This window comes from Colletotrichum paranaense, assembly GCF_030867605.1.
Source record: "Colletotrichum paranaense strain IMI 384185 chromosome Unknown Scaffold_4.1, whole genome shotgun sequence".
NCBI classification, from domain to species: domain Eukaryota; kingdom Fungi; phylum Ascomycota; class Sordariomycetes; order Glomerellales; family Glomerellaceae; genus Colletotrichum; species Colletotrichum paranaense.
Window position 1 is genome coordinate 1420766 of NW_026848962.1, and position 27085 is coordinate 1447850.

The following is a 27085-nucleotide window of genomic DNA, read 5'->3' on the forward strand; positions in this document are numbered from 1 at the left end:
TGTTTGCCACAGCTTGGCTTGGGGTTTAGGCCTCTTGTGTTTATCTAGGTTTCTTGAGTCTAGCTGTCTAGGTCCCTTGAGTTTAGGGCCTAGTCTAGGATCGCCAATAGCTGAACGAACGACGAAAGGATATCACGGATGAGGCATAGATAGACAGACAGACTAGATAGACACATGGCATTTGCCATTGGGATTCTGCATGAATTTGGGGGCGAAAAGGGTGTGGGGTGGTTCTTGTGATGCACCGCATAGCTCCGGTCGGCTACACCCGTTTTCCTTGGGCTGAAAGGAAGGAAAGGCATGTTGATCATGAGACGGGATAGGAAGGGATTGGGGGTCTTGGGACTGGGACTGGGACTGGGACGGCTTATGGGAAAGCTGGCGCTTGTCTCTTCTCCTCCCTTTGTCCCGGCTTTCCGCTGGGCAGATTTAAGCTTTCTCTTTGGTTTTCATCCTTTGTGGGAAGGGCAGAGGAATCCTAAACGGGTCCCTGCCTTGATTGAGCGTCGTGAGGCAGACTGGGTATGCGACGAGAAAGGGTAAGTGAGAAAGGGAAAGTGTCAAGCTATGTAGATCTGGGATATGGGTTGTTTTATCTGATGGTCTTGTTGTTGAGTTGGTGGTGGAGCTACGATTTCGGGTTGACGGCCGGACGGGAGATTGACCGTGGGCTCCTGGGGACCGGGTACGGGGTTAGCGGAACTACGATCGGGGCTTGGTAACTTGGAGACAGATGTCGAGATGTCAGTGCGGTTTGATGGGGACTCGGTGGTTAAGCGGAGTCTCCGTATCCCCCTTTTGCGGTCATTCTTACGGAGGGAAATGCTTCTTTGGTGGAGATGGGGAGAAGCGGGAGAATGGGTTTTCTTGGCGGTTCCTTGCTGCTGGGATTTCGCTGGGTTGAGGAGGAACAGAGTTAAGGCAATATATAATTACGGCAGCGGAACCCTTGAGAGATGTAGAGAAACACGGTTCAGTTGAGGGTCTTTGGGGATAGATGATGGACAGAAGGGGGAAGGGACACGCGGCGTCGTGTTGGACTTGATGTGAAGAAGTTTGGCTGAGTTCGTCTTCGTGTCGGACCGCATGTGATGGTGAGGCGACGGCGAAGGGGTTAGAGTTCAGCAAGGTAGTGAGCATTACTTTTGCAGGTAGGTGGAGGCACTCTGCTATGGTTTGGGGAATGTGAGGCACTCGTCACTTTTTGGAATGTGTCTTGCTAGAAAGGCAACTTTTGACAACTGCTTTTGGTGACCTGCTTTTCGTTAGTGTTGTGCTGGGAGGCAGGGCAATGGGTATGAGCGCAGCGAATGGAATGGGCAAGCTTAGATGGTGATCTGCTCTTCGTTAATATTTTTGTTGAGAGGGAAACACGAAAGTTAACGTGAGAGTAGCGGAGGGAATGGACAAGTTCAGATCGGTGATCTGTTCTGACTGTTCGTGGTAATGCTGCGTAACATTCAATGAGACCCTGCAATCCTACCCTCGAGGACGAGTTGCGTTTGGCCCTCTTGGTTTTTTTCCACTTCCTTCACCTCATCTCAGCGCACCGTGGACGTCGACGTGGGATTGGACGGGGTTCGCCGACGGTGAGGAAGATCACTCCCCTAACCACTTGTCTTGGGTGAACCAATTGTGACTTTAGGGGCAAGCCCATCTCATGTTGTGTCAGGCAACCCAGCGAGCGGGCAGCCTTCTCCTCCTCTCCCTCTTCCACACGCTCTCCATCCGTTGGAATCCTATGGCAGCCCACCAGTCGAATGGGCGAATGACGGCTGAAGCACCGACGGCAGTCGGGCTCTCCGCTGACGCAGGTGGCATCGTCAGTTTTGAACGCCCGCGAAATGGACTGAGGGGAAACTCCTCCTTCAACGGCCGTATGCGGTAGAGCATGTGGCATTTACGATGTGGCTGGCTGGCTGGCACGGCTGGTTTAAACCATCGTCTTCGAGACGAGTGCCTCACCAAGGTTGCCACATGCCTGACATCTGGAGGGGAACGCAAGCAATCGTTGGCAGTTTCAGCCTCGAAGAAAGTTGAGGCAAGCGCGCGATAACAACTATCCAAACCAGTCCATCAAGTTTTGGGATAGCAGATCGTCCCCTCTCTTGATCTCTTGATCTCTTGATCCCCCGACTCGAGTCACTTAGGGCTCAGATTCACCACGCGGACTCAACAAAGAAATCTTTCTGGCGGGGAAGTCTTTGGCGTCGTCGGAAGGAGGACAAAGACTCGGATAGAGGACCAGTTGAGAGACACCCTTTGAATCGTCCCGGGGCTTCGGTTCCGGAAGACGCGAGACGGTGATGTCGACCACGGACCAGAAGCTGGCCCCATGGCAATGACAACGACGCGACACACCGACACGACGTTCCGGCGACAACGGTTAGGTCCTTCGTTGATGGAATTCAAACCCCATCCAGTCCAAGATATGTCTGTTGATGCTCTCGACTAGGGGGAAACGTCACCCTTGCCGAATCACCAACCATCTCAGCCCACACCCAATCTCACCACCACCATCACAGACCAAAAACACAGTCATGCGGATCCTTTGTTCTAGCGCCATTCTAGAAGGCCGCTAACGGTCTTGGCTTTCTACTTTCCTTCGCTCAGCTGGGCGCTACACAGCCCCGCCAGGACTCGAGTGCGTCCTATCAGGCTGTCAGTGGTCATCGTAACACAGGTTCTTGGTCTCTCTTGACTCTCTCCCTCTTCGCCCCCTGCCTCTGCCTCTAGGTGTCTTTTCTTTATTGCTCCACCTGCACCTGTCATCCGGACATAACGAACAAGGGCGTGGGTTCTTGCTCGAGGCAGGCGGCTCCGTTGTGATTTGGTTCGTCGAGAGAGGTCGTCCCTGGTGGTTGACTGGTTCAAGAGGTACGAAATACTGTGTAGATGACGGTTCGCCGCAAAAGAAAAATGAGGGGGAAGGCGGCATCGAAATGGGATGAGATCAGCGTCTCTTGTCTCATTCTCTGCGCTGCCGCTTACCCCGGTTGGTTCTTGGATTAAGACGCTTGAAGTCGAGCCGTCGTGCATCTCCCTCAATGGGAATCAGGCTCCCGAGGATCCGATTTGTTCTAGAAGGCTTGGTGAAGTTTGACAAGGTTGTGGACCATAGTAACGAGTGTTATTGTAAACAACCAGCTTCCTCTCAAGTACCTGTTCGAGAGCAACTTCTTCGCAGCTAGTGCTGCGAGCGATGGAAACTCAGACATCCTTCCCCCAATTCCAGGCTAGCTTCCTAGAGTCAGGCTGAGGCTGATTGGATTCTCATCCAGGAATGTAACCCGCCATCACCATTACCATTACCATGATCAAATGGCCCCTCAAGACCCCATGCAGGAGTTACTTCACCGTTGCTCCAAAACGGCCTCAGTCCTGAGCCCTGCGCCCGCGCTAATGCGAAAGAAGGCGCAAGAGAACAACCACTTACACACACGCACTCCCACATATCCCTACACATACGCACTCGTAGAATTCCACTAGAACGTTCAGCGAACGAACTAGTCGCCACTCGTCAGACAGCGCCATTCCCCTCCTCCATTAGTCTCGTGTTGGCGCTCTCTCAGAGGCTCGCAACCTGACCTGGCCATGCTTGACTTGGCCTCCTCCTCGTGGCCTTCTTTGATGGGGTGACGGGTTGTCTTGACTTGGCAAGACAGAGGGCTGGTATACAAATGTCGAGTCGCTGCTCTTCCGTGCCTAGCCTTGGCGCATTTCTTTTTTCCCTTTGCCATTCGGATTCTGTCATACGTTCCCGCCCGCTAATACGTACTTCACATCGCGATTGAGTCGGCATTAACTACATAACGACCACCCCCCATCTCGCAATTCGCCCACCCTTCTATCAAATTAACGTCGTTCCGTCTACCCATTCCTTCTTAAATTGAGGACGAATACACCGACTACGCCTTTAACAATCTTGGACACGCCGTCAAAAGCTTCATGCAAGGATAGATTCCATTATCAGTCTCACAGCGACTGAACCGTGAGCACAACATGTATCCCACCAAGAGCCCGTCAAACATGTCACCAGAAGACGTTCGAACTCTATGCGACCTCGCCGGCCGGTACGGGTCCGGAAGCTTAGAAACAACCCTCCGGAACATTAGCGGCAGCAACTATACATCCCTCCGCCCTCCGCCCCAGCACCACCACCGAAACCCTCACCACATGGACGCCCCGGCGAGGAACTCAGCCCTCTCCACCTCAACCTTTGGCAGCAACAACAGCGCGCCATCCCTCACAAACAGCGCCAGCCCCTGGAGCAGCTCCGACGCGTCCTTGTGTGGCTCAGAGGCTGTGTCGCTATCGGGGAGCTATTTCAGCCAGCAGCCCGGCGGCACTGCGGCAGCCGCCTCCTGGGCCGACGCCGTGGACGCTCCGTTCCTGATGTCGCCCTCCGTGACACCATCCCTCTCCGGCTCCGAGTGGCAGGATCACCACATCAGCGAGCACCTCTCCTCAACTCCATCACGCGAGAAAAAGGCCTCTGCCAGCATGAGGTCCCCGTCCTCGGGTACCGTCGGCGGCCGCAAGCCCATCGAGTGTCCTATGTGCGCCGTCCACGACGTCTACGTCGGCTTCGGCAGGAAAAGCGACTTCAAGAAGCACCTCCAAAACTTCCACAACACCGACTGCATCTGGGTCTGCCCGCAGGACAACTGCCGCATGATCTTTGACTTTGAAAAGGCCTACATCGCCCACGTCAAGCTCGACCACCACCAGGGCGAGGCGGCGTACCCTCCCGCCGCGGCCGTGGCGGCAGCAGAACAGGTCAAGGTCGGCCTCTGCACGCAGGTCGTCTTCGCCTGCGGCTTCATCGGTTGCAAAGAGGTCTACGAGGCCGCCGATGACAGCGAGGCGCCCAAGACGGCCGACGCCTACTTTGACCACCTCGCCAGTCACTTTGACAAGCGCAGCAGCACCATTAATAACACCAGTGGTTGCAATAACAACAATCTCGGCCTCTCGTCAGAGTGGACATACTATCATCAGATGCAAAACCTCCTCCGTCAGCGCTCCCTCAAAGACGAGTGGAAGCACACCCTCTGGGACAAGGCCGCACGCAACCAACTCCGCTGGCAGCCCCGCTCCTCAGGCGACCTCAAGAAGCTCCTCGAGTGCCGCCACCTCGCCGACGTGCCGCGCATCCTCCACGCGGCATGGACGCTCGGCCAGACATGCTTCTCCTCCCCCGAGCACCCGGCCCCCGAGTTCCCAGGCGAAGCAACGCGGCCCGTCCGGTCCCGCTGCCCGCTCGCGGGCGAAGGCAGGAACCACGGCGAGCTCCGCGATGTTGTCTGCGGAGGTCAGCAGCAGCATGAAGAGCAACCGCCGTCGGCGATGACTATGTTTGCCCTGCGCCGCAGCCTCTTCCCCGTCAAGCTCGCCACCGTCTCGCATCCGCCGCCGCGCTCGATTCCCGAGGAGCCGGATTCCCTGGCCTACCCGCACCCGGGCACCCCTCTCGTCATCCCCGAGCGTGACGCCTGGTCTACGGACGTTGTGCTTGGCCCGCCCGAGGACGAGCAGATCTTCGGCCCCATGTTCATGCCGGGCAACAGGGCGACGACGAATATGCTGCAGCAGAGCCCCATCTACCCTTGGACCGATACTACTACGTCTCACCAGCAGCAGCAAAGGCGGTCTTTCGGCGACTTTGCGCGCCATCTCACACCCTCGCCACAACCTACCGAAGACCAGGACAGCAGCCTCGGTCCGTTGCTTCAGGTCCCTCAATCCGCATCTGCCACCACAACCGCCGCGAAACGCCCCCGCTCGTGGGGCATGAGGAGCCTCGAAAACCTGCGCCTCAAGCGTCGTGGCCGTTCGTCGCCCGTCACGTCACCCGTTGAGGAGAAGGCGGCTTTAGCTGGGTGGATCTGAGACAGCCAAACTCCCTTGTCTCTGCACCATTTCCCCCTCTTCTATCTTCTTTGTTCATACAAACCATTTTAGACCTGTATTACCTAACGCTCTACATGACATGAATGCATGGGTGGTGGCGCAGCTTCATATACATGTTTCCTTTGCATTTTCTTTGTTGGTTTTGGGGTCGGGGTCGAAAATTATAGACTACAAGATACCCCCAATGAGCCTTCTTCGCTATAGGTACTGGGTTGGATATGTCGGGGTCGCCGAAGACGCTAGGGAGGCGAGGGAAGTGGCTACCCACTGGCATTGCTTTGTTGATATCCGAAGGCGGCTCTGACTGGATGATGATTATGATGACGTCTGGGCGTTCCCTGATGGAAATACCATTTAGACAATTCAAACTGGAGTTATCTTTCTTCCTCCTATTTCCCCTTGCTCATATCTTTACTCATTGATGTTCCGAGGTAAGTAGCAGTTAGATCCACTTCCTGTTCCCTTCGATGCCCAATCATGGTTGCGTCGCACTTCACATTGTATATGTCAACAAGAGAATAGAAGACATAAGGAGCGCGAAATAATCCCTATTCTCCTATTATCAACGAGTGGCCGCCTTCAATTTCGTTGGATCCACAGGTGCAGATTCCTGAGGAGTTGAGCTAGGTAGACCGTACTTCGAGGTGGCTACTTGCGCCGATAGAGACACCCTTGAAAGGGAGTATGGTTCTTGGCAAGCTGTCTCAGGCCGAAGGTAAGGTACGTCGGGTAAGGTCTAGTGACAATAGAACTAACATGCAGGCATATCATATTCATCCTTGCCCATATTTACTTCCGTCAGTTCAAAGCTTGATTCGCTTGAAGATAGGAAAGGAGGAGAGAAAAGAATAGGGAGTGAAACAACCATGAATGTCATCAATGAAATCACAGGTACGCAACGTAGTCTGGCTCTTCTGTGCAGGTACTTTCCAACAAGACGAACAACAGACTACCACACGATTAAAGAATCTTTGCCTCGAAATTGTCTTATGCGGACACCATGTCAGACACACTACTTTGCCAGATAAATAGTGTTTGTTAATTGGTGGCTGGCAAAAGCCACACCATCAGAGCCTACCTAAGCGCCCAAGTGAAGAAGTTACTACCACAAGGTACTGAGGAGCTTCAGGAGTAATTACTTTGCCCGATTGGTTAGGCGTGAGACGGGCAAGATGTCGGTCGGCTAGGATACGTGGCTGCCTTATCGTATAGAATACTGTCGTATGACAGGGCTTTCGCGAAGAGACGTACAATTCCCCCCTCTTTCTCAACTTTTGCCAATCTGCGCCTTCAAAATCTCCATATTCTTCATTAATCGATCATGGCCATAGTCAAATTGATCAAAGATTTGGCATCCGTGATTGCATTCGCATTGGGCTTTCTAGTAAGCCTCTTACGACCGCAATCATTTTTAAACCGAATAACTAGGGCTGCAAAGACAGCGGAATCCTACTATACCGATCTCTGGATTCGTTTATACGGAGCCTGGCCGGTTTATTGGAAAATGGGACGATGTTGGCGCATCATTCAGCCAGACCGATGCTTGGGAGCCATTCTCCCTTCGGAACACTGTCAAGGCCAATGATGAGAACAATGCCCGATTAGAGTCATTAATGAGTGCACTTCCACCCCAGGCGGATGGAGTGGCTCGAGTATTTCTCCAGGAGCTTTTTGACGATGACGTTCGCGACAATGACTCCACATCCGGAATGGACTTCCCGTACAAGTTCCCTCCTCTTAGGATCGCTACTGTGGGCTTCTTGTCGTTGATTAGCAACCAATATTGGGCCTCACCACTTCGATGGCATAGGATAGAGTCTTTCAATTTCATCGCAAGCAAGCGAGGCAGTCCTCAAGTTCGCTGGGTCAATGTCGTGCGGTATCTACGCTTTCAGGTCATTGACAATCGACTACAAGGTAAGCCTGCTGCAATACGCGACGCTGGACTAGCTAGATGTGTGACTGACTTTTGATCAGAGTTTATCATGTGCAGAACACTTGTCCGTACAGACTGGACGGGAAACAATCGTCGTTTCCCAGAAGAACAGTTCCGTCTCTACCAAGCAACAGCTACCTTTGCTACACAGCTATGCGAACTCGACGCTATGTATCGCCCTTTCAAAAACACGTCGGACTGGATGAAGGCTTTCAGCCTACAGTTCTGCCATGCCAATCTGCTATTGTATGCTAAATTTCTATTGGTATATGAAACCGCCTTCGGGAGGCAGCGGGGATTGCTGGACCCCACCCGTGCAGAGCTCCAAGAGGGCAACGTTGGAAAAATCACTGCAGAACATCAATTGATTCAGAAATTTTCAGAAATTGGAGATCGAATGCTAGTGGCCATTGAATCACTAGTTGAAATCCTCCAGAGCGCCACAAGAAGTCAAGTTGGATCGTCCACGCCAGTATCGAGAACGTCCAATATCCCGATAACAATGTCAGAGACTCCCCAATTAGCGGCCATAGAACTCGAAATCCGCTTGTATTGCAAACAGTTAAGAGGTAGCCTAACGAGACTCTCTACCGCAATGGAGCATGACCTCAGGTTACTAGAAGTAAGGAGAGAGGTAAAGCAAACCGATAGTGTCCAGCAGCTAAGTATACTTGTCACAATTTTTCTACCTCTTTCTATATCTTCAGGGGTTCTGAGTATGCAGACACGATTCAAAGACCTAGGTGCGCTTCTATATGATTTTTTTGGTGTTATGACTCTTCTTGGAGCCCTTGCACTTTGCTTCATCTTGCTCTTAGACTTTGTACATTTCGTAACCGGGCCTTATCTGGTCCAGTTCGATATGGAGATGAACTGGACGGCGATGTATAGTGAGGAAGTAGCCAAGCGAAAGCAGCAGCTCTCCACATACGTACACTTTCGGATACTTGCGTCTATTCTCTGGTGGCTGGGTCTGGGTCTATTCTGCATTATTCTTGTCGTTTCCTGTCTCATTGGCATGTTTAGAGATATTAGCCTCGGTGCTAAGGTGCTTGGATACGGGCTAGCTGTCGTCTCCTTCCCTGCTGTGATTGCCTTGAGCCTTACTTTTCTTCTATCCTTGATGGGCGAATTGGTATGACGACGGCGAAAGGCAAGGAAAGCGGCACAAGAATCACCTCGAGTCGAAAGGCGTCGGCAAGGTATGGGAGCAGATGAGGAAAATGCCTCCCCAGTCAACCCGCCTGAACCTACGACTAGGATGACGGAGCTAGCAAGCGCTGCCGCCAACCACGCAGAATCAGAGGACGAGGTGGCCAACGAGTAGAAAGATGTAAAGTATGCGATAGGATACAGGGCTTATACTAAATTGTCATTTATGTTCATAGGTAATGATGATTCTTGTGGTATTATGAGTGCTAGACAACGATCGGCCCGAAGGTGATGGCGACATCCGCACCATGGACTCGGTCTGCTGCCCCGGTATGTGCATGTATGCTGCCTAGGGGAAGGTCGTTGTCCATCGAATCTGATGGTGACTTGTAGCTATCCTGGTCACCATACAATACAGTTTACGATCTAGCGCTAGTGTAAAGCAAAAGGATACACGTTTCGTCCGCTCGTTTGGACCTGCAACCCCATATGATCGTGGACTTATAATCTAGCCAACACAGTTTACACATCACGTTTTAAGATAGAGGCGATGCAAGGTTGAGATGAGGTGCAAAAAAAAACTTTTCAACATTCAACTCGTGAAGTTTGATATATGTACATTCTCTTGACAAGGTCGAGGTAAACTAACCCAACTCCGTAACGGTCGATTTTTGGTGTGAATGCCCGAAATGAAGCCCCCAGACTACGGAAAATGCTGCGATAAAGCACTTTTTAGATTTTGTTTGATTTTTTGAACTTGTTTTGTTCCGGACGAAACCTGCGATACAGTCGCCCGTAGTAGGAAAAATCCCTGATCCCAATGGAAGGACTTTTCTGCTCAAGATGGAGATCTCGTTATGGCCAAAGAGAACCCAACAAAGCCTGGTGGTATAAGATGAGAGAGCAATATGCATGGACGCCTCCAATGTGGACAGATTACATAACAAGAAAGAGCTGCGAGTGCTGGCTGTTCAGCCGTGGAGACCACGCGTTCTCTCGCGCATCAGCTCGCGGCGCTTCTTATCCTTTTCTGTCAAGGGATTAGCATTGAGCTTACAAAAGTCAATAGATGGGGAATACTAACCTCCGTCCCATGTCAGGAACTCGTGGAGAGCTGATCCAGAGGGCACCATCGGCAGGACAGGCACCTTCTTGTCGGTGACGACCTCAAGGAAGGCGGGGCCGTCGGAGTTGATGAGCCACTTGAGAGCGTCGACAACCTCATCAGGCTTGCTCACTCTGCGGTGCTGGACACCCATGGCATCAGCCAGCTTCATGAAGTCGGGGTTCTGCTGGTGGGTGTGGGCGTAACGGTCCTCGTAGAAGAGGTTCTGCCATTGCGTAACCATACCCTGCTCCTCGTTGTTCAGGACAATGACCTTGACGCCAATGTTGAACTGCGCAGCGGTGGAAAGCTCGGTGAGGGTCATGTTGAAGGAGGCGTCGCCGTCAATGTCGATAACGAGAGCGTCGGGCTTGGCGACCTTGGCACCAATGGCGGCGGGGAGACCGTATCCCATGGTACCCAGGCCACCAGAGGTAACCATGGTTCTGGGGTGTCTCCAGCGGAAGTGCTGAGCGGTCCACATCTGGTGCTGACCGACACCGGTAGCGATGATGGTCGTCTCCTTGCGGTCGGCGGTCAGGTTGCTGAGCTCCTCAATGAGAGTCTGGGGCTTGATGAGGCCGGAGCGCTCGGCCTTCTCGTAGTCGGACATGGGCCACTTTGCCTTCCACTCCCTGATCTTGTCGAACCATTCCTTGCGGTCCTCCATGGTCTTGGGCTTCAAGTGGGGGATCAAAGTGCGAAGGTTAGTGGCGACGTCACCCTCGACAGCCTCGGTGGCCTGGACAACCTTGTTGATGTTCTTGGGCATGATCTCGAAGTGGACGATACCACCGCGGCCCTCGGCAGCGGCAGCCTTGGCACCAGGCGCAAACTTGGCGACGTTGAGGGTGACACGGTCGTCGAAACGGGCACCGAGGGCGATGATAAGATCGGCCTGCTGAATAGCCATGTTGGCGTAGGCGGAACCGTGCATACCGAGCATGTGAAGGGACTTCTCGTCAAGCTCGTCGAAGGAGCCGAGGCCATGAAGGGTGGTGGTGACGGGGATGGAGAACTTGTCGGCAAGCTCCTTGAGGATCTCGGGGCCACCCTCAGACTGGGCAATACCCTGACCGGCGTAAATGATGGGCTTCTTGGCGATGTTGACGAGGTCGGCAACGCGCTTGATGGACTGCTCAAGCTGCTTCTGGAGCAGGGCCATGGCGGCTCTTGAGGCGGCGCTCGGGAGGGAAGGCAGTGAGGTTTCGGTGGGGATAGCTCTCCTCAGGACACCGGCAGTGACGTCCTTGGGAAGATCGACCAAGACGGGACCGGGGCGACCGCTGGTGGCGATCTCGAAAGCTTCGTTGATACGGCGGGGGAGCTCGGCAATGTTCTTGACCATGACGTTCCACTTTGTGCAGGCACGAGAGATACCAGTGACATCAGCCTCCTGGAAAGCATCACTGCCAATGGCGGAGGTGACGACCTGACCGCAGAAGACAACCATGGGGGTGCCATCGGAGAGGGCATCCTGCATGGGGGTAATGACGTTCGTCGCACCAGGGCCGGAGGTGACGAGGACGACACCGCACTTGCCCGAGGCGCGGGCGTAGCCCTCAGCCATGTGGCCGGCGCCCTGCTCGTGCTTGGGGAGAATGAAGTCGAAGTGTTTTGAGTTGTAGATAGCGTCGAAAACGGGGAGAATGGCACCGCCGGGGTATCCAACTGTGAGTCACGGTCAGCCATATGTCTCTGTGATGCCATCCTGATATACGCAGTTGAGTCACGTACAGATGTGCTTCACGCCCTGTCTCAACATCATCTCGTGGAAGATTTCTCCTCCAGTCTTGCCAATGAACCTGTGTCACAACGTAAGCTTTCCCGCGCGCTTCCAACAAGCCGACAGCGGCGGTAGATATAATTGGCCACGAGGGGCGACGTACGACTCGTCCATCTCCGGGCCGGTAGAGCGCTGAAGAGGTTGAACATGGCTCTTGTCGGCGTTGAAGGCGGGTGCGGGCGTGTCTCGAACCTCACTACAATTGGTAAAACAGGGTCGTTAGTCAAATGTTTCGTGAGTCACCAGCTTCGTCTTGTCGACTGGCTGTGCAGTTTCCCCAGTTAATGGAAGCATGGGAAGAAGCTTACGGAGCGGGCGAGGTGGCAGAGGTAGCCTGCGTCCTCACGCCGGAAGGGACCTTCTTGGTGGCCTGAATGGCGGCGACGGCAGAGGAGGTGGTGAGGTTACGGGGAGCGCTCGCTCTTGAGACGGCCTTAAGGGCGCGAGCGGCGTGGCGGGTTCGGAGCATCATGATGAGCGGTGGAGTGGAGATGAACCGGGGAGAAACAAAGTAGAAGGAAGAGGAAGAAGAGGTGTCCTTCGGTGTGATGCTTCGTCAATGTCTCTAAGGAGAGAGCAAAGAGTAACAGACAGCGAGAGGGGAGCGGCTCGTCGAATTGGACGATCGCAGGGGGTATGGAGGTTGCAGAGATCGCGGAGTCAATTGGAGGAGGGAAGGAGGAGAGAAGGAGGAGGGAAGGGAAAGAAAGCCCAGTCACAAGGTTTTGGCAAATTAGAGCAGCAGATGTCAAATTCGAGACTGGGAATTGGGGGCCGGGCACAGACACAACTAGTAGCGTAAGGATAATAGACAGGTAGAAGAGAGGCACGGCGCACACCGGGGTTTAACTTTGCGTAGAGTCACCGCTGTCTCTGTCTCTTTCTCTTTACTTTCGGGTAGTCTCTCTTTCTGTCTCTCTCACACACAGTTTGGCAGCACCAAGAACGCAGAGAAGCAGTGGTGGAGAGGCGCGGCTGCTGTTTCGGAGCCAGGGAAAAAACCAAAAAAAAATTATCGGCCGTCGAGGTGTGGGGTAGCCGGCCGATGACTGGCTGGAAGGGCGCAGGACGGGCCACGACGGGGGCGAGAACGAACAAGCGTTGCCCATCGGGGGAGGGGCACGGGCCTCAGGTCCAATCTGGGGTGGCGATATCGGCCTGACCTTCCCTCCCATTGACTGCTCCTTCCCGCGCTGCTGCAGTTGCTGCATCTTTACCGCCTTCCTCCCATGTTTGCTTCCTTTCTCCGTGCCTTACTGGCAGCTTCCTACCGACAGCTATAAAGATCGGAAAGAACGATAGCAACAACGGAACCGTAGTCGGCTGAACGGCCTGCCACCTCTGCTGACTCAACGGGTTTATGACTCATTCGTGATTGGACACTTACCTCGTTCCCCACACTATCCCTCTGTTCCATTCCGGTCTCCCTCGTGCCTCCCCGACCTTGAATGCCCCCGAATGCCAGACCGAGGAAAGTGGGCGGAGCAAACACCCGACGTCTGCGACCGTTTCCACGCTTTCCCTGCCCCAGAAATGGTTCACCAGTCACCACACACGCAGTTGCAGTCGTAAACCGTAAAGAGTCACACATGCATGCACACTCTCCCACAATATCCTCCACAAATCTTGAGAAGCCACTCCCGAGGTCCCCTATCTTTTCCTATCGATCCGAACCGACACCAAACTGAAGTCTCTACTCACCTTGTTCACCACCGTTTCTCTTCTCTTGTCATCAACGTATCTAGATTGTCATCCTGGGAATCTAATCCTTAGTGTTGCACTAACATGTAATCTGCACTTCGTCTCATGTTTGGTCAACACATCCGCAACCCTAACACGCCAAGGTCTACTGCACGTTGCATGCGGTCCAGTCACGGATCCGGGGTTTTGCAGCTGTCAGACAACGGCTCCAACCCCATTGAATCGCGAGACATGGGAGCTGCCGCCACTTAAAACCGCATCACGCGATGCTCGTTTGGCCGAATCCGTCCAGCACGAACTGCACTTCCTCCCAAGTCAGCAATTCGTAAAAACGTGGCCGTCAACCGCCGTAGTCTTGACAGTAGTTTGCTGTACAGATATTGAATAGCGGCTGGCCGATTGAGTTCGGATCCCGGTCCCCCCTCATCCGGTCTGTCCCGGTCACATACTAGAGAGCAACTAATTAATCCCCTTTTTATGCAGGGTCAGCTTGACAGCACAGTCAGCCTTTGACGAGGCATCTCAAATGAATTGATAGTGACTTGAAATTTTTGTTTACTCATGGGCGCATGCCTCATCCCATGGACCTCGATGCGCCCTTTAAACACCGAAACCAGAATCGAATACAATAGGTATCTTGAACCATGACTGCTTTTTACGCCTCCGTCCCTGATCACCGCACGCCTATCGGTCGAGGCTTGATCATTCATCCCACCCTCGAAACCCACAACCCATCCGCATCTCCGCCTTACATCCGGTTTTGGTCACCGAATGGACCGTGCGCTTCATACGCAGCAGCCGGTTGCCCATACGACATGAGAGGCTGGTTGTCCGAATCGTGAACTTGCACAGCTGGCTGTCGCTTGGCCGCCATCTTCGCATCCATAGCCGCCTGCGCCCTTGCCGCGTTGCGCTTCTTCTGCTTCCTCTCTTTGCAGCAAAGGAACGTGATCCACGCAATGGAACCCGTGATGGCCACGGCGAAGAAGAGCGCTACAGCGATGCCGCCAGGGTAGACGGTGTTGTCCAGCACCTTGCACGAAGGGTTGCCCGAGTTATCGTTCTTGCAGAGCAGGCCCGCAGCGCATGTTCCGTACACCACCTGTGTCGGGAAGCAACCTTCCTTGAGAGTTTTGCCTTTCTGCACGCCAGTCGAGACAACGGGGCATTGCGTGGTCGACTTGGTCGTCGACGTAGAGCATGTGAGCTTGGAATAGGTTGCCGTGCCGGAGGTTGTGCTCGTGGCTGTCTCAGCGGTTGCCGCAGTTGCCTCTGTAGTCTGACGCGCGAAGACAGTGACATGACGTTTGCGCAGTTCCGCAGGGGCGCTGCCGCTGTTATCACACCTGTCCAGAGTCCACTGCGACTCAATAACGGCTTCGGCAAAGTCGCAACCAGCATTGATGTAGCATCTCTCCAGATCAGTCTGTGTAAAGTCGTCGGTGAGCATCTCTATGCAGTGAGCCACGGATCCAGGTTCGCCACAGGCTGCCAATCTGGCCAGCTCGAGGTTTCGTGACCGAAGGCAATGCAGTCTCGCCGGCGACAGGGCCGAGGCCGTGGCCACAAAGAGGAGCGCAACAAGCGCCGAGGCGGACTGGGATGAACGCATATTGCCCGGGGTTTTGTGGGGTGTTGCAAATGACTGCCGGGACGGGGGTCCGTGGAAGGTGGGATTGACAGGTTCGGAGTGGGTGCTCAATTGCCGGCCTCAGAGTATTGGGAGACGAAGTGGTGCTGTGTGACGAACTGCTGTTGGGGTTTGGCAGCTTCCTGATTGGGAGGATTGGTTCGGTAACCGGCAGACTCGGTTCCCAGTGCCTTGAACAAGCTACCAAGTATTGAAGGCAACTTCTGATGTGGTAGTGAAGATGGAAGTCGGATAGTCGGGAAGAGACGATCGGTGTCTACCTGGGATGTCACTGCGATGATGAGGAGCGAATATGTAAGAGCATAGGAGGTAAGAAGCAGGAAGAGGGAGGAAAGCAGGATGACCTACGCCGGACAAGCTGGGGATGAGCTTCAATAAAAAGAAGTGAGGGAGCTGAACGCCTCTCGGCGCCTCGGAGTTGGGTCGAGCCTGGTGGTATCCATTTGGGCTTGTTGCTGTTGTCACCTCACCGTCCTTGTCTAGCTGCTTGTCTCTGGCTGTGAGCTGAGGGACGCCAACCACGCCAACGCCAATGCCACGAGAGCAAAATGCACCTCAGCACGGGTAGTCCAGTGTCCGTTGGGGTCGGGATTGGTCATGTCTTGGGTCTCCGCTTAGGCTCACTCTTTTCGTTGCTTACCTGCAGCTTAGCAGAACCAGGCTTGGGGGGCTTGTAAGGCTGGGGCCTTCATTCCGCAGCAGCTCAGCTCTTCACGGAAGAGACGGTACTGTGTGCTCTGCTTTGGACTCTGTAGGCTTGAGTTTGTCGGTGGTGCGACCTCATGCTCCCGCAGCATAGCCCTTGTGTTAGCTCGCCCTTTGCTAGCCCACCCGGCGAATGGGATTCGGAGTCGTGGTGGCTGATGGCGCTGGCCTCCATAATTAGCTCTGTTGGTCGCATCTGCGTCTGTACGGGCGGTTCACGATGCCTTCACGTAGATTCGCCGTCTGATCTCTTCTCGGTTCTTGCACAGCATGTCTCTTTGTTCTCTCGAGAAAACCTCAACTTCGCTTCGTTCGAAGTCAAGTACCCAGAGGTCTGAATTCGGTCGCAAGGTCGTTCTGTCGATACAGCCGAGCCTCCCCACGAGGCTCTCGATTCTCGAGAACCGCAATGGGCCCAGAATCCACATCCTCAAGCTAAAATAGCATATGCTGTTCCCGGCACGCGGCTTGGCCCAAATCGTCTAAGAGGAAGGGCACAGAGCAAACTCTAAGACTTGGAACCCCACGAGGCAAGGGGGAACTTGCACTGGATTTCGGAAGATGGGGCCAATAGCAAGCCGCCGCACTGGGTTCGCATCTGCCTTGTCGTGGTCCAATTCCGCCATGTAGCATGTAGCAGGCTGCAGTGTTTTTCATCCAGCGGGGGTTAGGGAATAGCTTCCCTGATGGCTGAAGGACAGGAAGAAGAGAAGAAATCGCTCGCTTGGTGTTAGTGCTGAGGGCTGTGATGATTGATCCCTGCTGCGGCTCCAACTGGCCGCTGGTTGTTTAGTTTAATTTGCCCGTGGCTGAGACCTGCCACCCTGTAAGCTGAGCCAACCCCTCGTCTCCGTTCCTATTCGGACCACACCATGCACCAGCTGAGATCCAACTGATCACTAGACGTTGGATGCTCCTCGTGGCTGGATGATTGGATTGAGCTTTGCGACGGTTCAGTATGTCGTTTAGTCTGCAGATAGGCAGAAAGAGGCAAGCAAGATGATTTTCCTGGCCTCGTTCCTGCAGGCTTGTATTTGCCCTGTTGGTGCCAGTGCCATTCCTGCGAGAGCGTGGTTAGGAAACGGCGCGGCGATGCGGTCAGACGTTGGGAATAACTCCAGACGGGCATCCACCTGAGACAAGGTCGCCATTCTATTAGCAATCAGAAAGAAGACGAACACGGTCAGCAGGGCCTAAATCTATGACCGTAATCATGGCCTCGTTGAAGACCGTGGAGAATTGGAGACGTGAGATCGGGGCGGGGCGCTATTTCTATCCCGCTGACAGAGAAACTCGTCTAGAGGTGAAGTCACTGCTAAGAAGCGAAGGTCGAGGGAATCGGCAATATCAGGAGCCACAACACCCGACATTCCAAAGGCGCGGATGGAATGTTTCTTGTCCCCGTGACGTCCATTGTAGCTTTCCTCGGACCGAGTTTTGCCAGGCACAAGAAAAAATTGAGCTGACCAGACAACGGCATCTGAATGGGTCAGTGTCTTATTCTTGGTAGAGCAGGAAGCATCAAGATGGCTAGTTCATTCTTTCCGCCCATGCAACAAAGGAACGGAAAGGACCATCTCGAACGATTCTGCCTGGGAGGAAGGAAAGCGCCTAACATCCTCACTACCTAGAAGTGCACAGACCCATTTGAGGCCCAGTCCAGCCCTGTCCGTGCTTACCTTAATTCTGTGCTTACATTATTGCAGTCCCAGTCAGCTCCACGACAGGCAAGTGGGCTCCGCTCCGTCAGACTCCCAATCTTTTAGACTTGGATTGCTTCAAACGGTATATTCGTACTTGATTCCCAAGGAGTAACAATTGAGGAGCCATCGACTATGACTGAGGCGACGCAGTCATGTTCTGTGCGCAGTGCAATCTTCGCAGCAAAAGTGGCCAGCTTACCTAATCACTCTTTAGGTAGAGAACGCAGCGTTGGTGGAGACATGGACTCGCCAACTCTCTTCAACCTCCCTAACACGGCACACTGGCTGCTACCTTCCTTATTTGACCTCTCTGAATGGTTTCTTCTTATTCGCGCGTTGAATATTCCCAGCACATATTACTTCTGCTCTGAATCGATGGATAGACGTGCCAAGGTATCAATGATGTGTTCAGAACGTCACCCAGCCAGGCCGGCTCTCGCAATATGCATCGCTGCTGTGCAGTAATTTTAGGATGGAGTGTGGTCGTTCATGAATCACATGCACACATCTGGCTTGGATTTGGACGAGAATTTGATCTTGAATACCTAAGCCCATCTGACCTAAACGTTATCTGCCAAGTGCTCTAATATCCGAGCAAGATAAGAAATAGGGGCCAGTGAGGACCCACGTACTTACTGCCGGGAATTCAGAGGTTGACGTGCTTCGGTTCCAAGATCGTCCCGGCGGCGCTTTGCGTCGGACGAGCAGCAGTCCCTGAGTTCTGCGAGAAACAAAACCCCCGCCCCCACACGATTACCGACGTCATCGGCCGATGCAGCTTCTAGACCTCCAACCTTCCTGTTTTGGACGTCCACGACGCTTCTTTGCTATTAAACCATCACTTACTCCAGTCTTCATCTCGTCACTCAACCTTATCATACACTAGCTTCATATACCAAAACACATACGCTTTTAAGCATTCAGACATCAACCAACACACCAGAATCTCAAAACCACAACCGCCATCATGCCTCTCGTCGTACCTGGTATCAACAACAACGACTCCGATGACAAGACTCAGCTCTGGACCAACAAGCTGGTCGGAAAGAAGCTCCACGAGGAGGAGTCTAACGAGACGGTAAATTCACCTTCCTCTCTGTGACAGAAGATTTGGTTGTACTAACGGCGATGCTTTCCTAGACCTTCTGCAAGAGGGATCTCCCCGAAGAGTCCCGTGTTATCGAGCCTGGCATGATGGTCACCAAGGACTTCAGACCCAACAGACTCAACGTTCATGTCAAGGAGGACGGAACCGTTTCTCACGTCAACCACGGTTGACCTTTCGCAACGATGGATTACCTGCGCCTGTGCTCAGAAGAACTCTGGGCATCGGCAAAACCCCGCACGCGATCATGGGTTACGATAGAGCTTTTTGCATGACAGTATAGTTACGACATTTTGAAGAATTATGATTTTTAATCCCCTAAACTACGAGCTATCGGGATTTTTCGCTTTTCTCTCATCGATAAAAGTGACGTGATGGGATCACGAAGCCCCTCGCGCGTGAAGCGTCTGCCCCTCCATTAGTGCATGATTGGTCCGCCCCGCCCGCCCGACTGCGGGGCAATTTTCGTCGGCGATGCTCGCTCTTGACAACCCCACCATCAACTACCACCACAGACTGCCACAGACGCGATAGGTCTCGACAACGTCCCAAATACACCAGTGATACCCCCATCTTTTCTATAGCAGACTTCGATTTCAATACCGCCACAATGTTCAAGAAAGAGTACGTCGCCATATGCTCATATACCCAATGACCAAACCACAGAAAAGTCGCAGGGAAAGCTAACAAAATTACCCCGCCCTCACAGCATCACCTCCAAGCCGAAGCAGAAGCTCAAGTCTTCCGTCCAGCGCTCCCTCCGCGACTCGCTGCTCTCGAGCTACCCCCTCCTGAACCCCTATATCGAAGAAGTGATGCCCAAAAAGGCCTCTCTCGAGCAGATGAAGCTGCCCGACCGCTGCTCGCTCTTCGTTTGCGAGCAGCAGCCCCTCTTCTACCAGCAGGACAACGCCACCCTCGTCCCGCACCTCAAGCTCGTCCACCGCTTCCCGCAAGCTTTTCCGACAATCCGCATCGACCGCGGCGCCATCCGCTTCGTGCTGTCGGGCGCCACGCTCATGGCTCCCGGGCTGACGAGCGCCGGTGGGCGGTTGCCTGAGCCTCGGGAGGGCGCCGAGGGCGTCGACGAGGAAGGGAGGTGGAGCCGAGAGCTGGAGAAGGGTGAGCCGGTTGTTATTATGGCGGAGGGCAAGACGGAGGCGTGTGCTGTTGGGTTCTTGGTTGCTGGTACCAAGGAAGTTAAGGATAAGGGCAAGGGGCCTGTGGTGGAGGAGGCGCATTTCCTCGGCGATGGTCTGTGGAGGCTCGGAACGGACTAAATATGGTTTGGGGTGGGGATTGTCGTATGGACGAAGAAACGGTTTTGCACATATGATATAAGGGAGAGAGATACAGTGACAATGCAATATGGGCATAAGCATGAACAGAACCCAACAAAAGTTTACCTTTTGATTGCACCATATCTTGCTGAGATAACACATTCGCTTTTGCTTTTGTTTTGGGATTGGTCGAAGGTGTGATTTCCCTGGCCATTGCTGATATGCTGCCAATATTTACCTTTAGTCTATCCGGGGGTAGGAATGATGGCCCAAAATTCACCGACAGCAAGGCTCGCGAGTGGAAAGTCGCCTACCTAGGTACGTCCAGCATCTCTCACCATTGACAGAAAGAGTTATCACGTTCCAGACTCGCTCTTCAGACAGCACATCTAATTAGATACCCCGGAAGCTACACTGAGGGCCTGAACGAAAATAATAGAAGGGAGCATGCCAATGTATTCTCTCCAGGTATGTAGCATTTGACTGGTAATAGCAAACGATGACGACGATGAGGAAAACATGGATTAATTGAGCCTAGTGTCAATTCATCTTGGGCCAGCTTTAAGGTCCTCATTCCGATGCATGAGAGCTTCATGATAACTAGGGAAGAAACCTGGCTATCTTCAACATCAATTTTCACTGTCGCATTTGAGAACTTGCTGAGACTCCCGGAATGTTGAGGATCATCGCCAGTATTAATGAGCTCATCTAGTCCCGGTCCATTGCTATTCCAGGCTCGACTTCCTTGGACTGGTACCAGCTTCATGCTTAGATGCGGCTGAATAGTGAGTCACCTGCATCTTTGAAGCTCAATGAGCCGTATTTACAATCCAAAATGACTCCGGCAGTCTAGTGCATGGGCAGTCTCTGACCGAAGAAGCTCTCAGAATCCATCTCACCACGTCACGCCGAGCTGTAGTGGTCTGTGCATTACTGGTATAAGAGTCACGTGGTGGTATGACATCCAAATTTTTCCCACGTTGCCCCTCATTGCCCCTCCACTACTCTGTACCTTACCTTACCCCTCAATTTCACGCCTGATCGTGTGTCTAGCTCAACCACCAATAACGACAAATCTCAGCATCATGGCCGACGAAGCAGCACCGACGTCCAAGAAGGGCGCGAAGAAGGCCGAGGCCAAGGCCAAGAAGGAGGCCATGAAGGCTGCGCGTGCGGCAGAGCTCGCCCAGCAAGCCGCCGCAGTCACTCTCGAGGACGACCCCGCCCAGGACAACTACGGCACCAAGCCTGTCTTCAGCAAGGATGCCGAAGAAGTCGAAATCCGCGAGCTGAACGATTCCCACAATGGCAAGACCGTCATCGTCCGTGCATGGCTTCAGAACTCTCGTGTTCAGAGTGCCAAGATGGGCTTCGTCGAGCTTCGCAAGGGAGGCAACTGGAACATCCAGGGTGTTGTCATGGCCTCTGACGAGGAGCCCATTGTCAGTCGCCGCATGGTCAAGTGGATCACCAGCATCAACCCCGAGAGTTATGTGGTTGTTGAGGCCAAGGTGAAGCAGCCTCTTGAGCCCGTCAAGAGTTGCCGGGTTTCTGGTCTGGAGCTCCACATCACCAAGTGCTTCGTCCTCGCACCGGCCCCCGCCATGCTTGGCATGACCATGGGAGCTGCCAGCCAGCCCATCGTCAACTTCAGCGACGAGAAGGCACCCGTCGCCGACGCTGAAGCCGAGAAAGAGAAAGCTGCCGAGAACACAAGCACGGTGCCCTCCGCGACAATGCTTACCCATCTCGACAACATTGCCATGCACAAGCGCGCTCCCGTCCAGCAGGCCATTGCCGTACGTTTAAACTCAAGACCAAGCTTCAAATGTTTTTACTGACGATACCGGCACAGGATATCCGTATCGAAGTGAAGAAGATCTTCCGGTCATACCTCGAGAACCAGAAGTTCAAGGAATTCGAGCCTCCCTGCCTCATCGGCGCTGCCTCCGAAGGTGGCGGTAACGTTTTCCGATTCGCATACTTCGGCGAGGAGGCTTTCCTCGCCCAATCACCCCAGTTCTACAAGCAATTTGAAATTGCAGGTGGCAGAGAGCGTGTGTTCAGCATTGGCCCCGTTTTCAGAGCCGAGAACTCCAACACCCCGAGACATATGACCGAGTTCACCGGTCTTGATGTGGAGATGGAGATCAAGCAGTCTTACACCGAGGTCCTTACCGTCCTGGAGGGCGTCCTGCTGTCCATCTTCCGTGGCATTCAGGGTGAGTTGACAACCATTCCGAAGTCCTCAACGTCAAAGATCCGTTCATTTGCAAATGCTAACCATGGTTCTTGTTGCTACAGAGCGCTGCGCCGACGAGATTGAGACCGTCCGATCTGTTTACCACTCCGAGCCCCTTCTCCTTCCCGAGCCCGGCAAGGAGGTCCGCTTGACCTTTGCCGAGGCCCAGAAGCTTCTTCGCGAAGAGGGCCCCGCCGAGTTCGCCAACGTTCGTGACGATGAGGACATGAGCACCCCTCAAGAAAAGGCCCTTGGAGAGGTCGTGCGCAAGAAGTACAACACCGACTTCTACGTCATCGACAAATTCCCCGAGACGGCACGCCCGTTCTATGCCAAGCTTGACGATGCCGGCACCACGACTGGTGAGGGCACTCGCGTAACGAACGCTTTCGATTTCTTCATCCGTGGCCAGGAGGTTCTCTCCGGAGGTCAGCGTATCAACGACCCGGCTGAGCTCGAGGAGCGCATCCGCGCCAAGGGCATCGACCCTGAGAGCGCCGGAATCAAGGAGTATCTCACGGTGTTCCGACAAGTTGGTGTGCCACCCCACGGTGGTGGTGGCATCGGTCTCGACCGTGTGGTTGCTTGGTTCCTGGCTCTACCCAGTGTCCACCTGGCGGCGTACTACCCTCGTACGCCCAAGAGACTTTTGCCGTAAGGCATTCCATAAGGGCCTTGAGTCTCTTTGGATCAAAAGGAGTGGCGTTCTTCGATATGGATAATGAAATGTGTCACGTTCGGCCATGTTGCGGACGCTGAAGGCGAAAAAGTCAAGATGACTCAAATTCTAGCGCTTATGTCTTATGTAGAAGAATCAACAATTCTGAAGATGCACTCCGAGGCTTCCTACACCCGATGTGAAGCAATTGACACTATGGTTTGTTCCCGTCGATGCTGACGTCCGAAAGGAGTCTGCCTTATTCTCGCCTCGATATGCAATCCTCCTGACGCTTTTACCGAGTACAGCAGGTGAACTAATTAAGTGTCAGCATAATTCAGATATGACCTGATTTCCCGTGTTAATTTCGTGTCTTACGTCAACAGAACACGGCTTGCCAGCATCGCCGAAGTTGTACCCCTTGATCTCCCCGAATCTCTGTCCCCAGGGGCATGATTCTCTAGCGGTGCAGGAGTTGCCTTCCATCATGCCCGGGTTGTTGTATGGTCTGCATGAGGCCGCGATCGCGGGCGAGGCCAGCGCGGCTACGAATGCGAGAAGAGTTGCGAATAGCATGATGATCGAATTAAAGCGAGTGAGTTGGTGATCAGAGCTAAAAACTTTCTTTGGGTCTTGACTGGTTGATCCGGAGAGCTAGTAGAAGGGACCGGATATAGCTGAGAGGTCCCTCCCAACCATTTATACAAACAGGAACGCTCTACTTACTCGGTATCGTATTTGATTTTCTTTCCCGTATTCTACGCATTGAGGTTTGGACTAGGGGCCGCAAATCCGCATCGTCAAACCCCCTGGTGGTTTCGGGGAGAGAAGCTCGGTGATTTTTCATGAGAAGTGGTATTCGAGTCATGTACGGGCCTCCCTTTTGAACTTAATTATATTGAGCATAGCCTCGCAAGCTGTGATAGAACACTAGCCAGCGCATATCTTTTCTACATGGTTGAAGCGAATGGGCTGTTCAGCTGGGAGCAACCTGCGCTCTTGCGTTATCGGGAAATAGCCTAGTCATATAAAGTATGGAGAGCTCCGTCCTAATCACAACCACATTGGTGGAACTGGGTTTACATTGAAGCTAGTCAGCGACTCAGCATGGCTTTGAGGTGGACTGCTTATTTCCATGGAATATTCGGGGCTAGAATTATCTTGTCTACTGGGTCATATGGAATTATTTCCCAGATGACTCTAGATTAATCATGGCCTGATAACCCGCGGGAAATATCGCTGCAGAGCTGCATGCATCGGCAACCAGTCTCCGAGGTCTTCAACCTTGAGAATAGTGTTATCGCTACTACTTTGGAAGTACAAGTATCATTTTCGTAGGATATTTTGAGGGACTGTTGTCGTGATTTGAACTCACAGTTGCATTGTGTACACAATTGACCGCCTGGTTCTCTGCCTTATAGCACTTGCTTAGAACCAAGGACTTGGTCGACTAGAAAGTCATGAGTGGCCATGACCACGCGCAGTTAGAAGTGTTCCACCGGACGCACTTTGAACGTTAGAGCCACTTACACAGGAAACAATCTTGGCATCGAAAGCTTCCACTTGCTCTTATATTGATGACCTCTCCCGATTGATGCATAGATTCTCGCCAATCAGGATAGCATATGGCATTTGGTGAATTCGGAGCCGGAACTTCTGCAGATATGCTGTTTTTGAGTGAAAGTCCATGGTCGAGAAAGTGGAGTCCAGAGTAAATGCTAGCCCACCTATGTTACTGAGAATAACGTGCAGCTTTACTTACCTAAGACAAGCTGCTATTCATCCCTGTAACTTCTGGAGTGCTGCCTAGAATGGCTTACTCCCGCTCTGTGCGCAGTACATTGGCAAGCCTACGCTATTTGTGCCTGTTTCACGGCTTGTTCTGGGTTCACGTTCTATAACGTGTTATCTTTCGCGCTACGCCTTAGGAAATCATGGCTTTAAGAAAATTTCACTGTTTCTTGTTTCTGCCCTTTGAGATTCGGCGAGAAATCTACTGGCTCGCCACCCTGCCACGCATCGTGAACGTTGAGGAAAAGACGGTGGTCGACTTTGACGAGTTCAAGGAAATTCTCCGCACAGATCCGGTCCAGCTTCAGATCCACCCTGATATCAAGTTCTTCAAGAGATGGACGTAGCCTCCGCCAAACGACCCTAGAGGAGCACGGCTTCACCGGCAGCGAACCGATCCCACGACCTTGGACTCCGTCCGCTCGGTGTCCAGAAATACCCCTCGCATGGCTAGCCAACGATCCAAAGGTCGCGTGGGAGATCATGAGAGAGGGCTACTTATACAGCAAGGCCCCGATACCACCTCTACTGCACACCTGCGCCGAGTCTCGCGGCGTGCTCATAAGGGGCGGCTACCGCTTGGCCTTTGCGACGCGGACAGCCGGACCACGAACGCGGTTCCACTTTGATAGGGATACTCTCTTCCTCTCACAGGCCGCCTACGAGGAAGAGGATCGTCCCGAGCTGTTGAGCGGGGGCCCGTGGGACGTGGGCCAGTTCACAGCGGCGGATCTGCGACAAGTGCGCAGGCTCGCGCTGGAGGGTTCAGCGCTTGTGCTGAACGGCGCGGATAGGGCGGCGCCATGGCAGAGCGTGCCGGCGACCGCGTCGGTGGCCGTCTCTGTTTTGCTGAGGCTGTTGGGGTCTGTAGAAGAGCTTTGGTTTGTGGAGTGGACGCGGCGTGATGTGGAGCGTTGGAGCGTGTTTCACCCCTGTTCCCCGTCGCCGCGGTGGCATTGGGAGGTTCCGCCGGTGGTGGACGGCCGTGCTGTTGATGTGGCGAGAAGAAGTGGTGATTTTGTGGCGGTGGATGTTGAGCTTGTTGATATGACTGGGCCGGGTTGCCTGTGTGACGGAGCGCTTGGGGGTGAGTTTCTTCAGTCCGGGTTCGGGGAGTTGCATTTTGTGAAATTTATGGAGGACCGCCAAGAATCCGGGGCCGGAGTTGGGGCCGAGTCGGACGCGGCATCTTATAGTGGGTATCTGCGACGGCTTCGACAGGTGTTTCTCGAGCATCAGATGGCTGGGATTCTTGCCAAGGAACAGCACCGCGAAGAGGTGCAGAGGACGGACGATGGCATTGATCCGGGGTGTTGGAAGATACCAGAGACAAAACTTGTTCACGTCCTGCCGCAAAATTTGGTCCAGTATCTCTACGAGGAGCGCCAAAAGGTCTTGGTGGGGTTGGAAGCATTGCAGACGGAATGGGCTTACTTGACGAAGCAGGAGGTTTGCTCGGTGGGCAAGGGCGGTGAAGCTCTGCGCGTAAATCCTGCCGTTTCCGAAAGGCAAGCATTCGAGGACAAGCATTGGCCTCCGGATGACTGTCCGCACGAGGAATGTCAAGGAACGTGTTATCTCAGCAGCGTGGCGGATAGAATCAAGAAGTGGTGGGTGCAGCATGGGCCAAGTCTGTGACGCTTCTGGCTAGTTCACTTACATGAACTCCGTAGTACGTCTAAAAGCAGGCATAAAGAAGGGAAAGTACCTGGAGTGCAACTTTAGAATTGGTGCATCCAACGGAACTTCCTGAGCCTTTGTCGCTCTGACGAAGTCTGCGAGATGCGAAGTGCGTATGTGAAAGAAACTTCTCAGACTCTATCTTTAGGTATTGACCAAATCCACCTTCTACAGTCAACAACACAGTCAGGGCACGAGTTTGTTAACTCTCAACCCTTCTTGGAGAGAGGAAAGGTTAGCTTGATACTAGACCCTATGTGGCTCCATGTCCCCGCGTCTAGGTGGTTCGTGACCCAACTGTCGAGCTCGGGACGCTTTGCATATAAGAGTTCAAACAGTCTGGTAATTCTGTTCTGCTGCAGAGCCCCCATTGAGTTTCTTGGCATGCGCTGTGCGGCAGTCTGTGGGTTAGAACGGGCGAGGCGGATTTTGCCTTTCCAGCTCTAAGACCCCAGCCTTCCGGATCGCGGTGTTGTCATTGGGGAGAAGTCTGTTACATCACTCAGATCTGCCTTTTATTGGACCAGTAGAGAAGCTGACCAGACCGGAGTTGCGTGCACAGTGAGATGGGTAAATTGGTTGCAGAAGCCGCGCCGAATCATAAGTGTCAAAGCGGCACTCCCAGCTGAAAGTTGAACGGCAAGGCAGTCCATCGATTCAACCGCTCATCAGATGAC

General features: G+C 53.4%; 10 protein-coding genes across 10 annotated transcripts; 7 read left to right on the forward strand and 3 right to left on the reverse strand.

Moving 5' to 3' along the window:
• Nucleotides 1–4002: 4002 nt before the first annotated feature.
• Nucleotides 4003–5892, forward strand: CPAR01_05459 (uncharacterized protein; the record flags this gene model as incomplete). The annotated part of the gene is made up of 1 exon (XM_060489737.1): nucleotides 4003–5892. One exon carries the CDS (start codon nucleotides 4003–4005, stop codon nucleotides 5890–5892), a length of 1890 nt encoding a protein of 629 aa, XP_060351203.1.
• Nucleotides 5893–5992: 100 nt separating this feature from the next.
• Nucleotides 5993–6217, forward strand: CPAR01_05460 (uncharacterized protein; the record flags this gene model as incomplete). The annotated part of the gene is made up of 1 exon (XM_060489738.1): nucleotides 5993–6217. The coding sequence occupies one exon, from the start codon at nucleotides 5993–5995 to the stop codon at nucleotides 6215–6217; it is 225 nt and encodes a 74-aa protein (XP_060351204.1).
• Nucleotides 6218–6779: 562 nt separating this feature from the next.
• On the forward strand, nucleotides 6780–9176 carry CPAR01_05461 (uncharacterized protein; the record flags this gene model as incomplete). Its single annotated transcript, XM_060489739.1, has 6 exons — nucleotides 6780–6804; nucleotides 7342–7830; nucleotides 7891–8114; nucleotides 8288–8353; nucleotides 8706–8936; nucleotides 9003–9176. 6 exons carry the CDS (start codon nucleotides 6780–6782, stop codon nucleotides 9174–9176), a joined length of 1209 nt encoding a protein of 402 aa, XP_060351205.1.
• A 796-nt stretch (nucleotides 9177–9972) lies between these two features.
• CPAR01_05462 (acetolactate synthase) lies at nucleotides 9973–12364 on the reverse strand (the record flags this gene model as incomplete). Its single annotated transcript, XM_060489740.1, has 5 exons — nucleotides 9973–10031; nucleotides 10086–11777; nucleotides 11844–11911; nucleotides 11996–12088; nucleotides 12201–12364. 5 exons carry the CDS (start codon nucleotides 12362–12364, stop codon nucleotides 9973–9975), a joined length of 2076 nt encoding a protein of 691 aa, XP_060351206.1.
• A 1977-nt stretch (nucleotides 12365–14341) lies between these two features.
• On the reverse strand, nucleotides 14342–15205 carry CPAR01_05463 (uncharacterized protein; the record flags this gene model as incomplete). Its single annotated transcript, XM_060489741.1, has 1 exon — nucleotides 14342–15205. The coding sequence occupies one exon, from the start codon at nucleotides 15203–15205 to the stop codon at nucleotides 14342–14344; it is 864 nt and encodes a 287-aa protein (XP_060351207.1).
• A 3414-nt stretch (nucleotides 15206–18619) lies between these two features.
• Nucleotides 18620–18930, forward strand: CPAR01_05464 (uncharacterized protein; the record flags this gene model as incomplete). Its single annotated transcript, XM_060489742.1, has 2 exons — nucleotides 18620–18730; nucleotides 18793–18930. The coding sequence occupies 2 exons, from the start codon at nucleotides 18620–18622 to the stop codon at nucleotides 18928–18930; spliced, it is 249 nt and encodes an 82-aa protein (XP_060351208.1).
• A 437-nt stretch (nucleotides 18931–19367) lies between these two features.
• CPAR01_05465 (PUA domain-containing protein) lies at nucleotides 19368–20037 on the forward strand (the record flags this gene model as incomplete). Its single annotated transcript, XM_060489743.1, has 2 exons — nucleotides 19368–19381; nucleotides 19467–20037. The coding sequence occupies 2 exons, from the start codon at nucleotides 19368–19370 to the stop codon at nucleotides 20035–20037; spliced, it is 585 nt and encodes a 194-aa protein (XP_060351209.1).
• A 1085-nt stretch (nucleotides 20038–21122) lies between these two features.
• Nucleotides 21123–22937, forward strand: CPAR01_05466 (aspartyl-tRNA synthetase; the record flags this gene model as incomplete). The annotated part of the gene is made up of 3 exons (XM_060489744.1): nucleotides 21123–21836; nucleotides 21893–22259; nucleotides 22342–22937. The coding sequence occupies 3 exons, from the start codon at nucleotides 21123–21125 to the stop codon at nucleotides 22935–22937; spliced, it is 1677 nt and encodes a 558-aa protein (XP_060351210.1).
• A 295-nt stretch (nucleotides 22938–23232) lies between these two features.
• CPAR01_05467 (uncharacterized protein) lies at nucleotides 23233–23513 on the reverse strand (the record flags this gene model as incomplete). Its single annotated transcript, XM_060489745.1, has 2 exons — nucleotides 23233–23253; nucleotides 23316–23513. The coding sequence occupies 2 exons, from the start codon at nucleotides 23511–23513 to the stop codon at nucleotides 23233–23235; spliced, it is 219 nt and encodes a 72-aa protein (XP_060351211.1).
• A 1358-nt stretch (nucleotides 23514–24871) lies between these two features.
• Nucleotides 24872–26366, forward strand: CPAR01_05468 (uncharacterized protein; the record flags this gene model as incomplete). The annotated part of the gene is made up of 2 exons (XM_060489746.1): nucleotides 24872–25071; nucleotides 25118–26366. The coding sequence occupies 2 exons, from the start codon at nucleotides 24872–24874 to the stop codon at nucleotides 26364–26366; spliced, it is 1449 nt and encodes a 482-aa protein (XP_060351212.1).
• Between the last annotated feature and the right edge of the window lie 719 nt (nucleotides 26367–27085).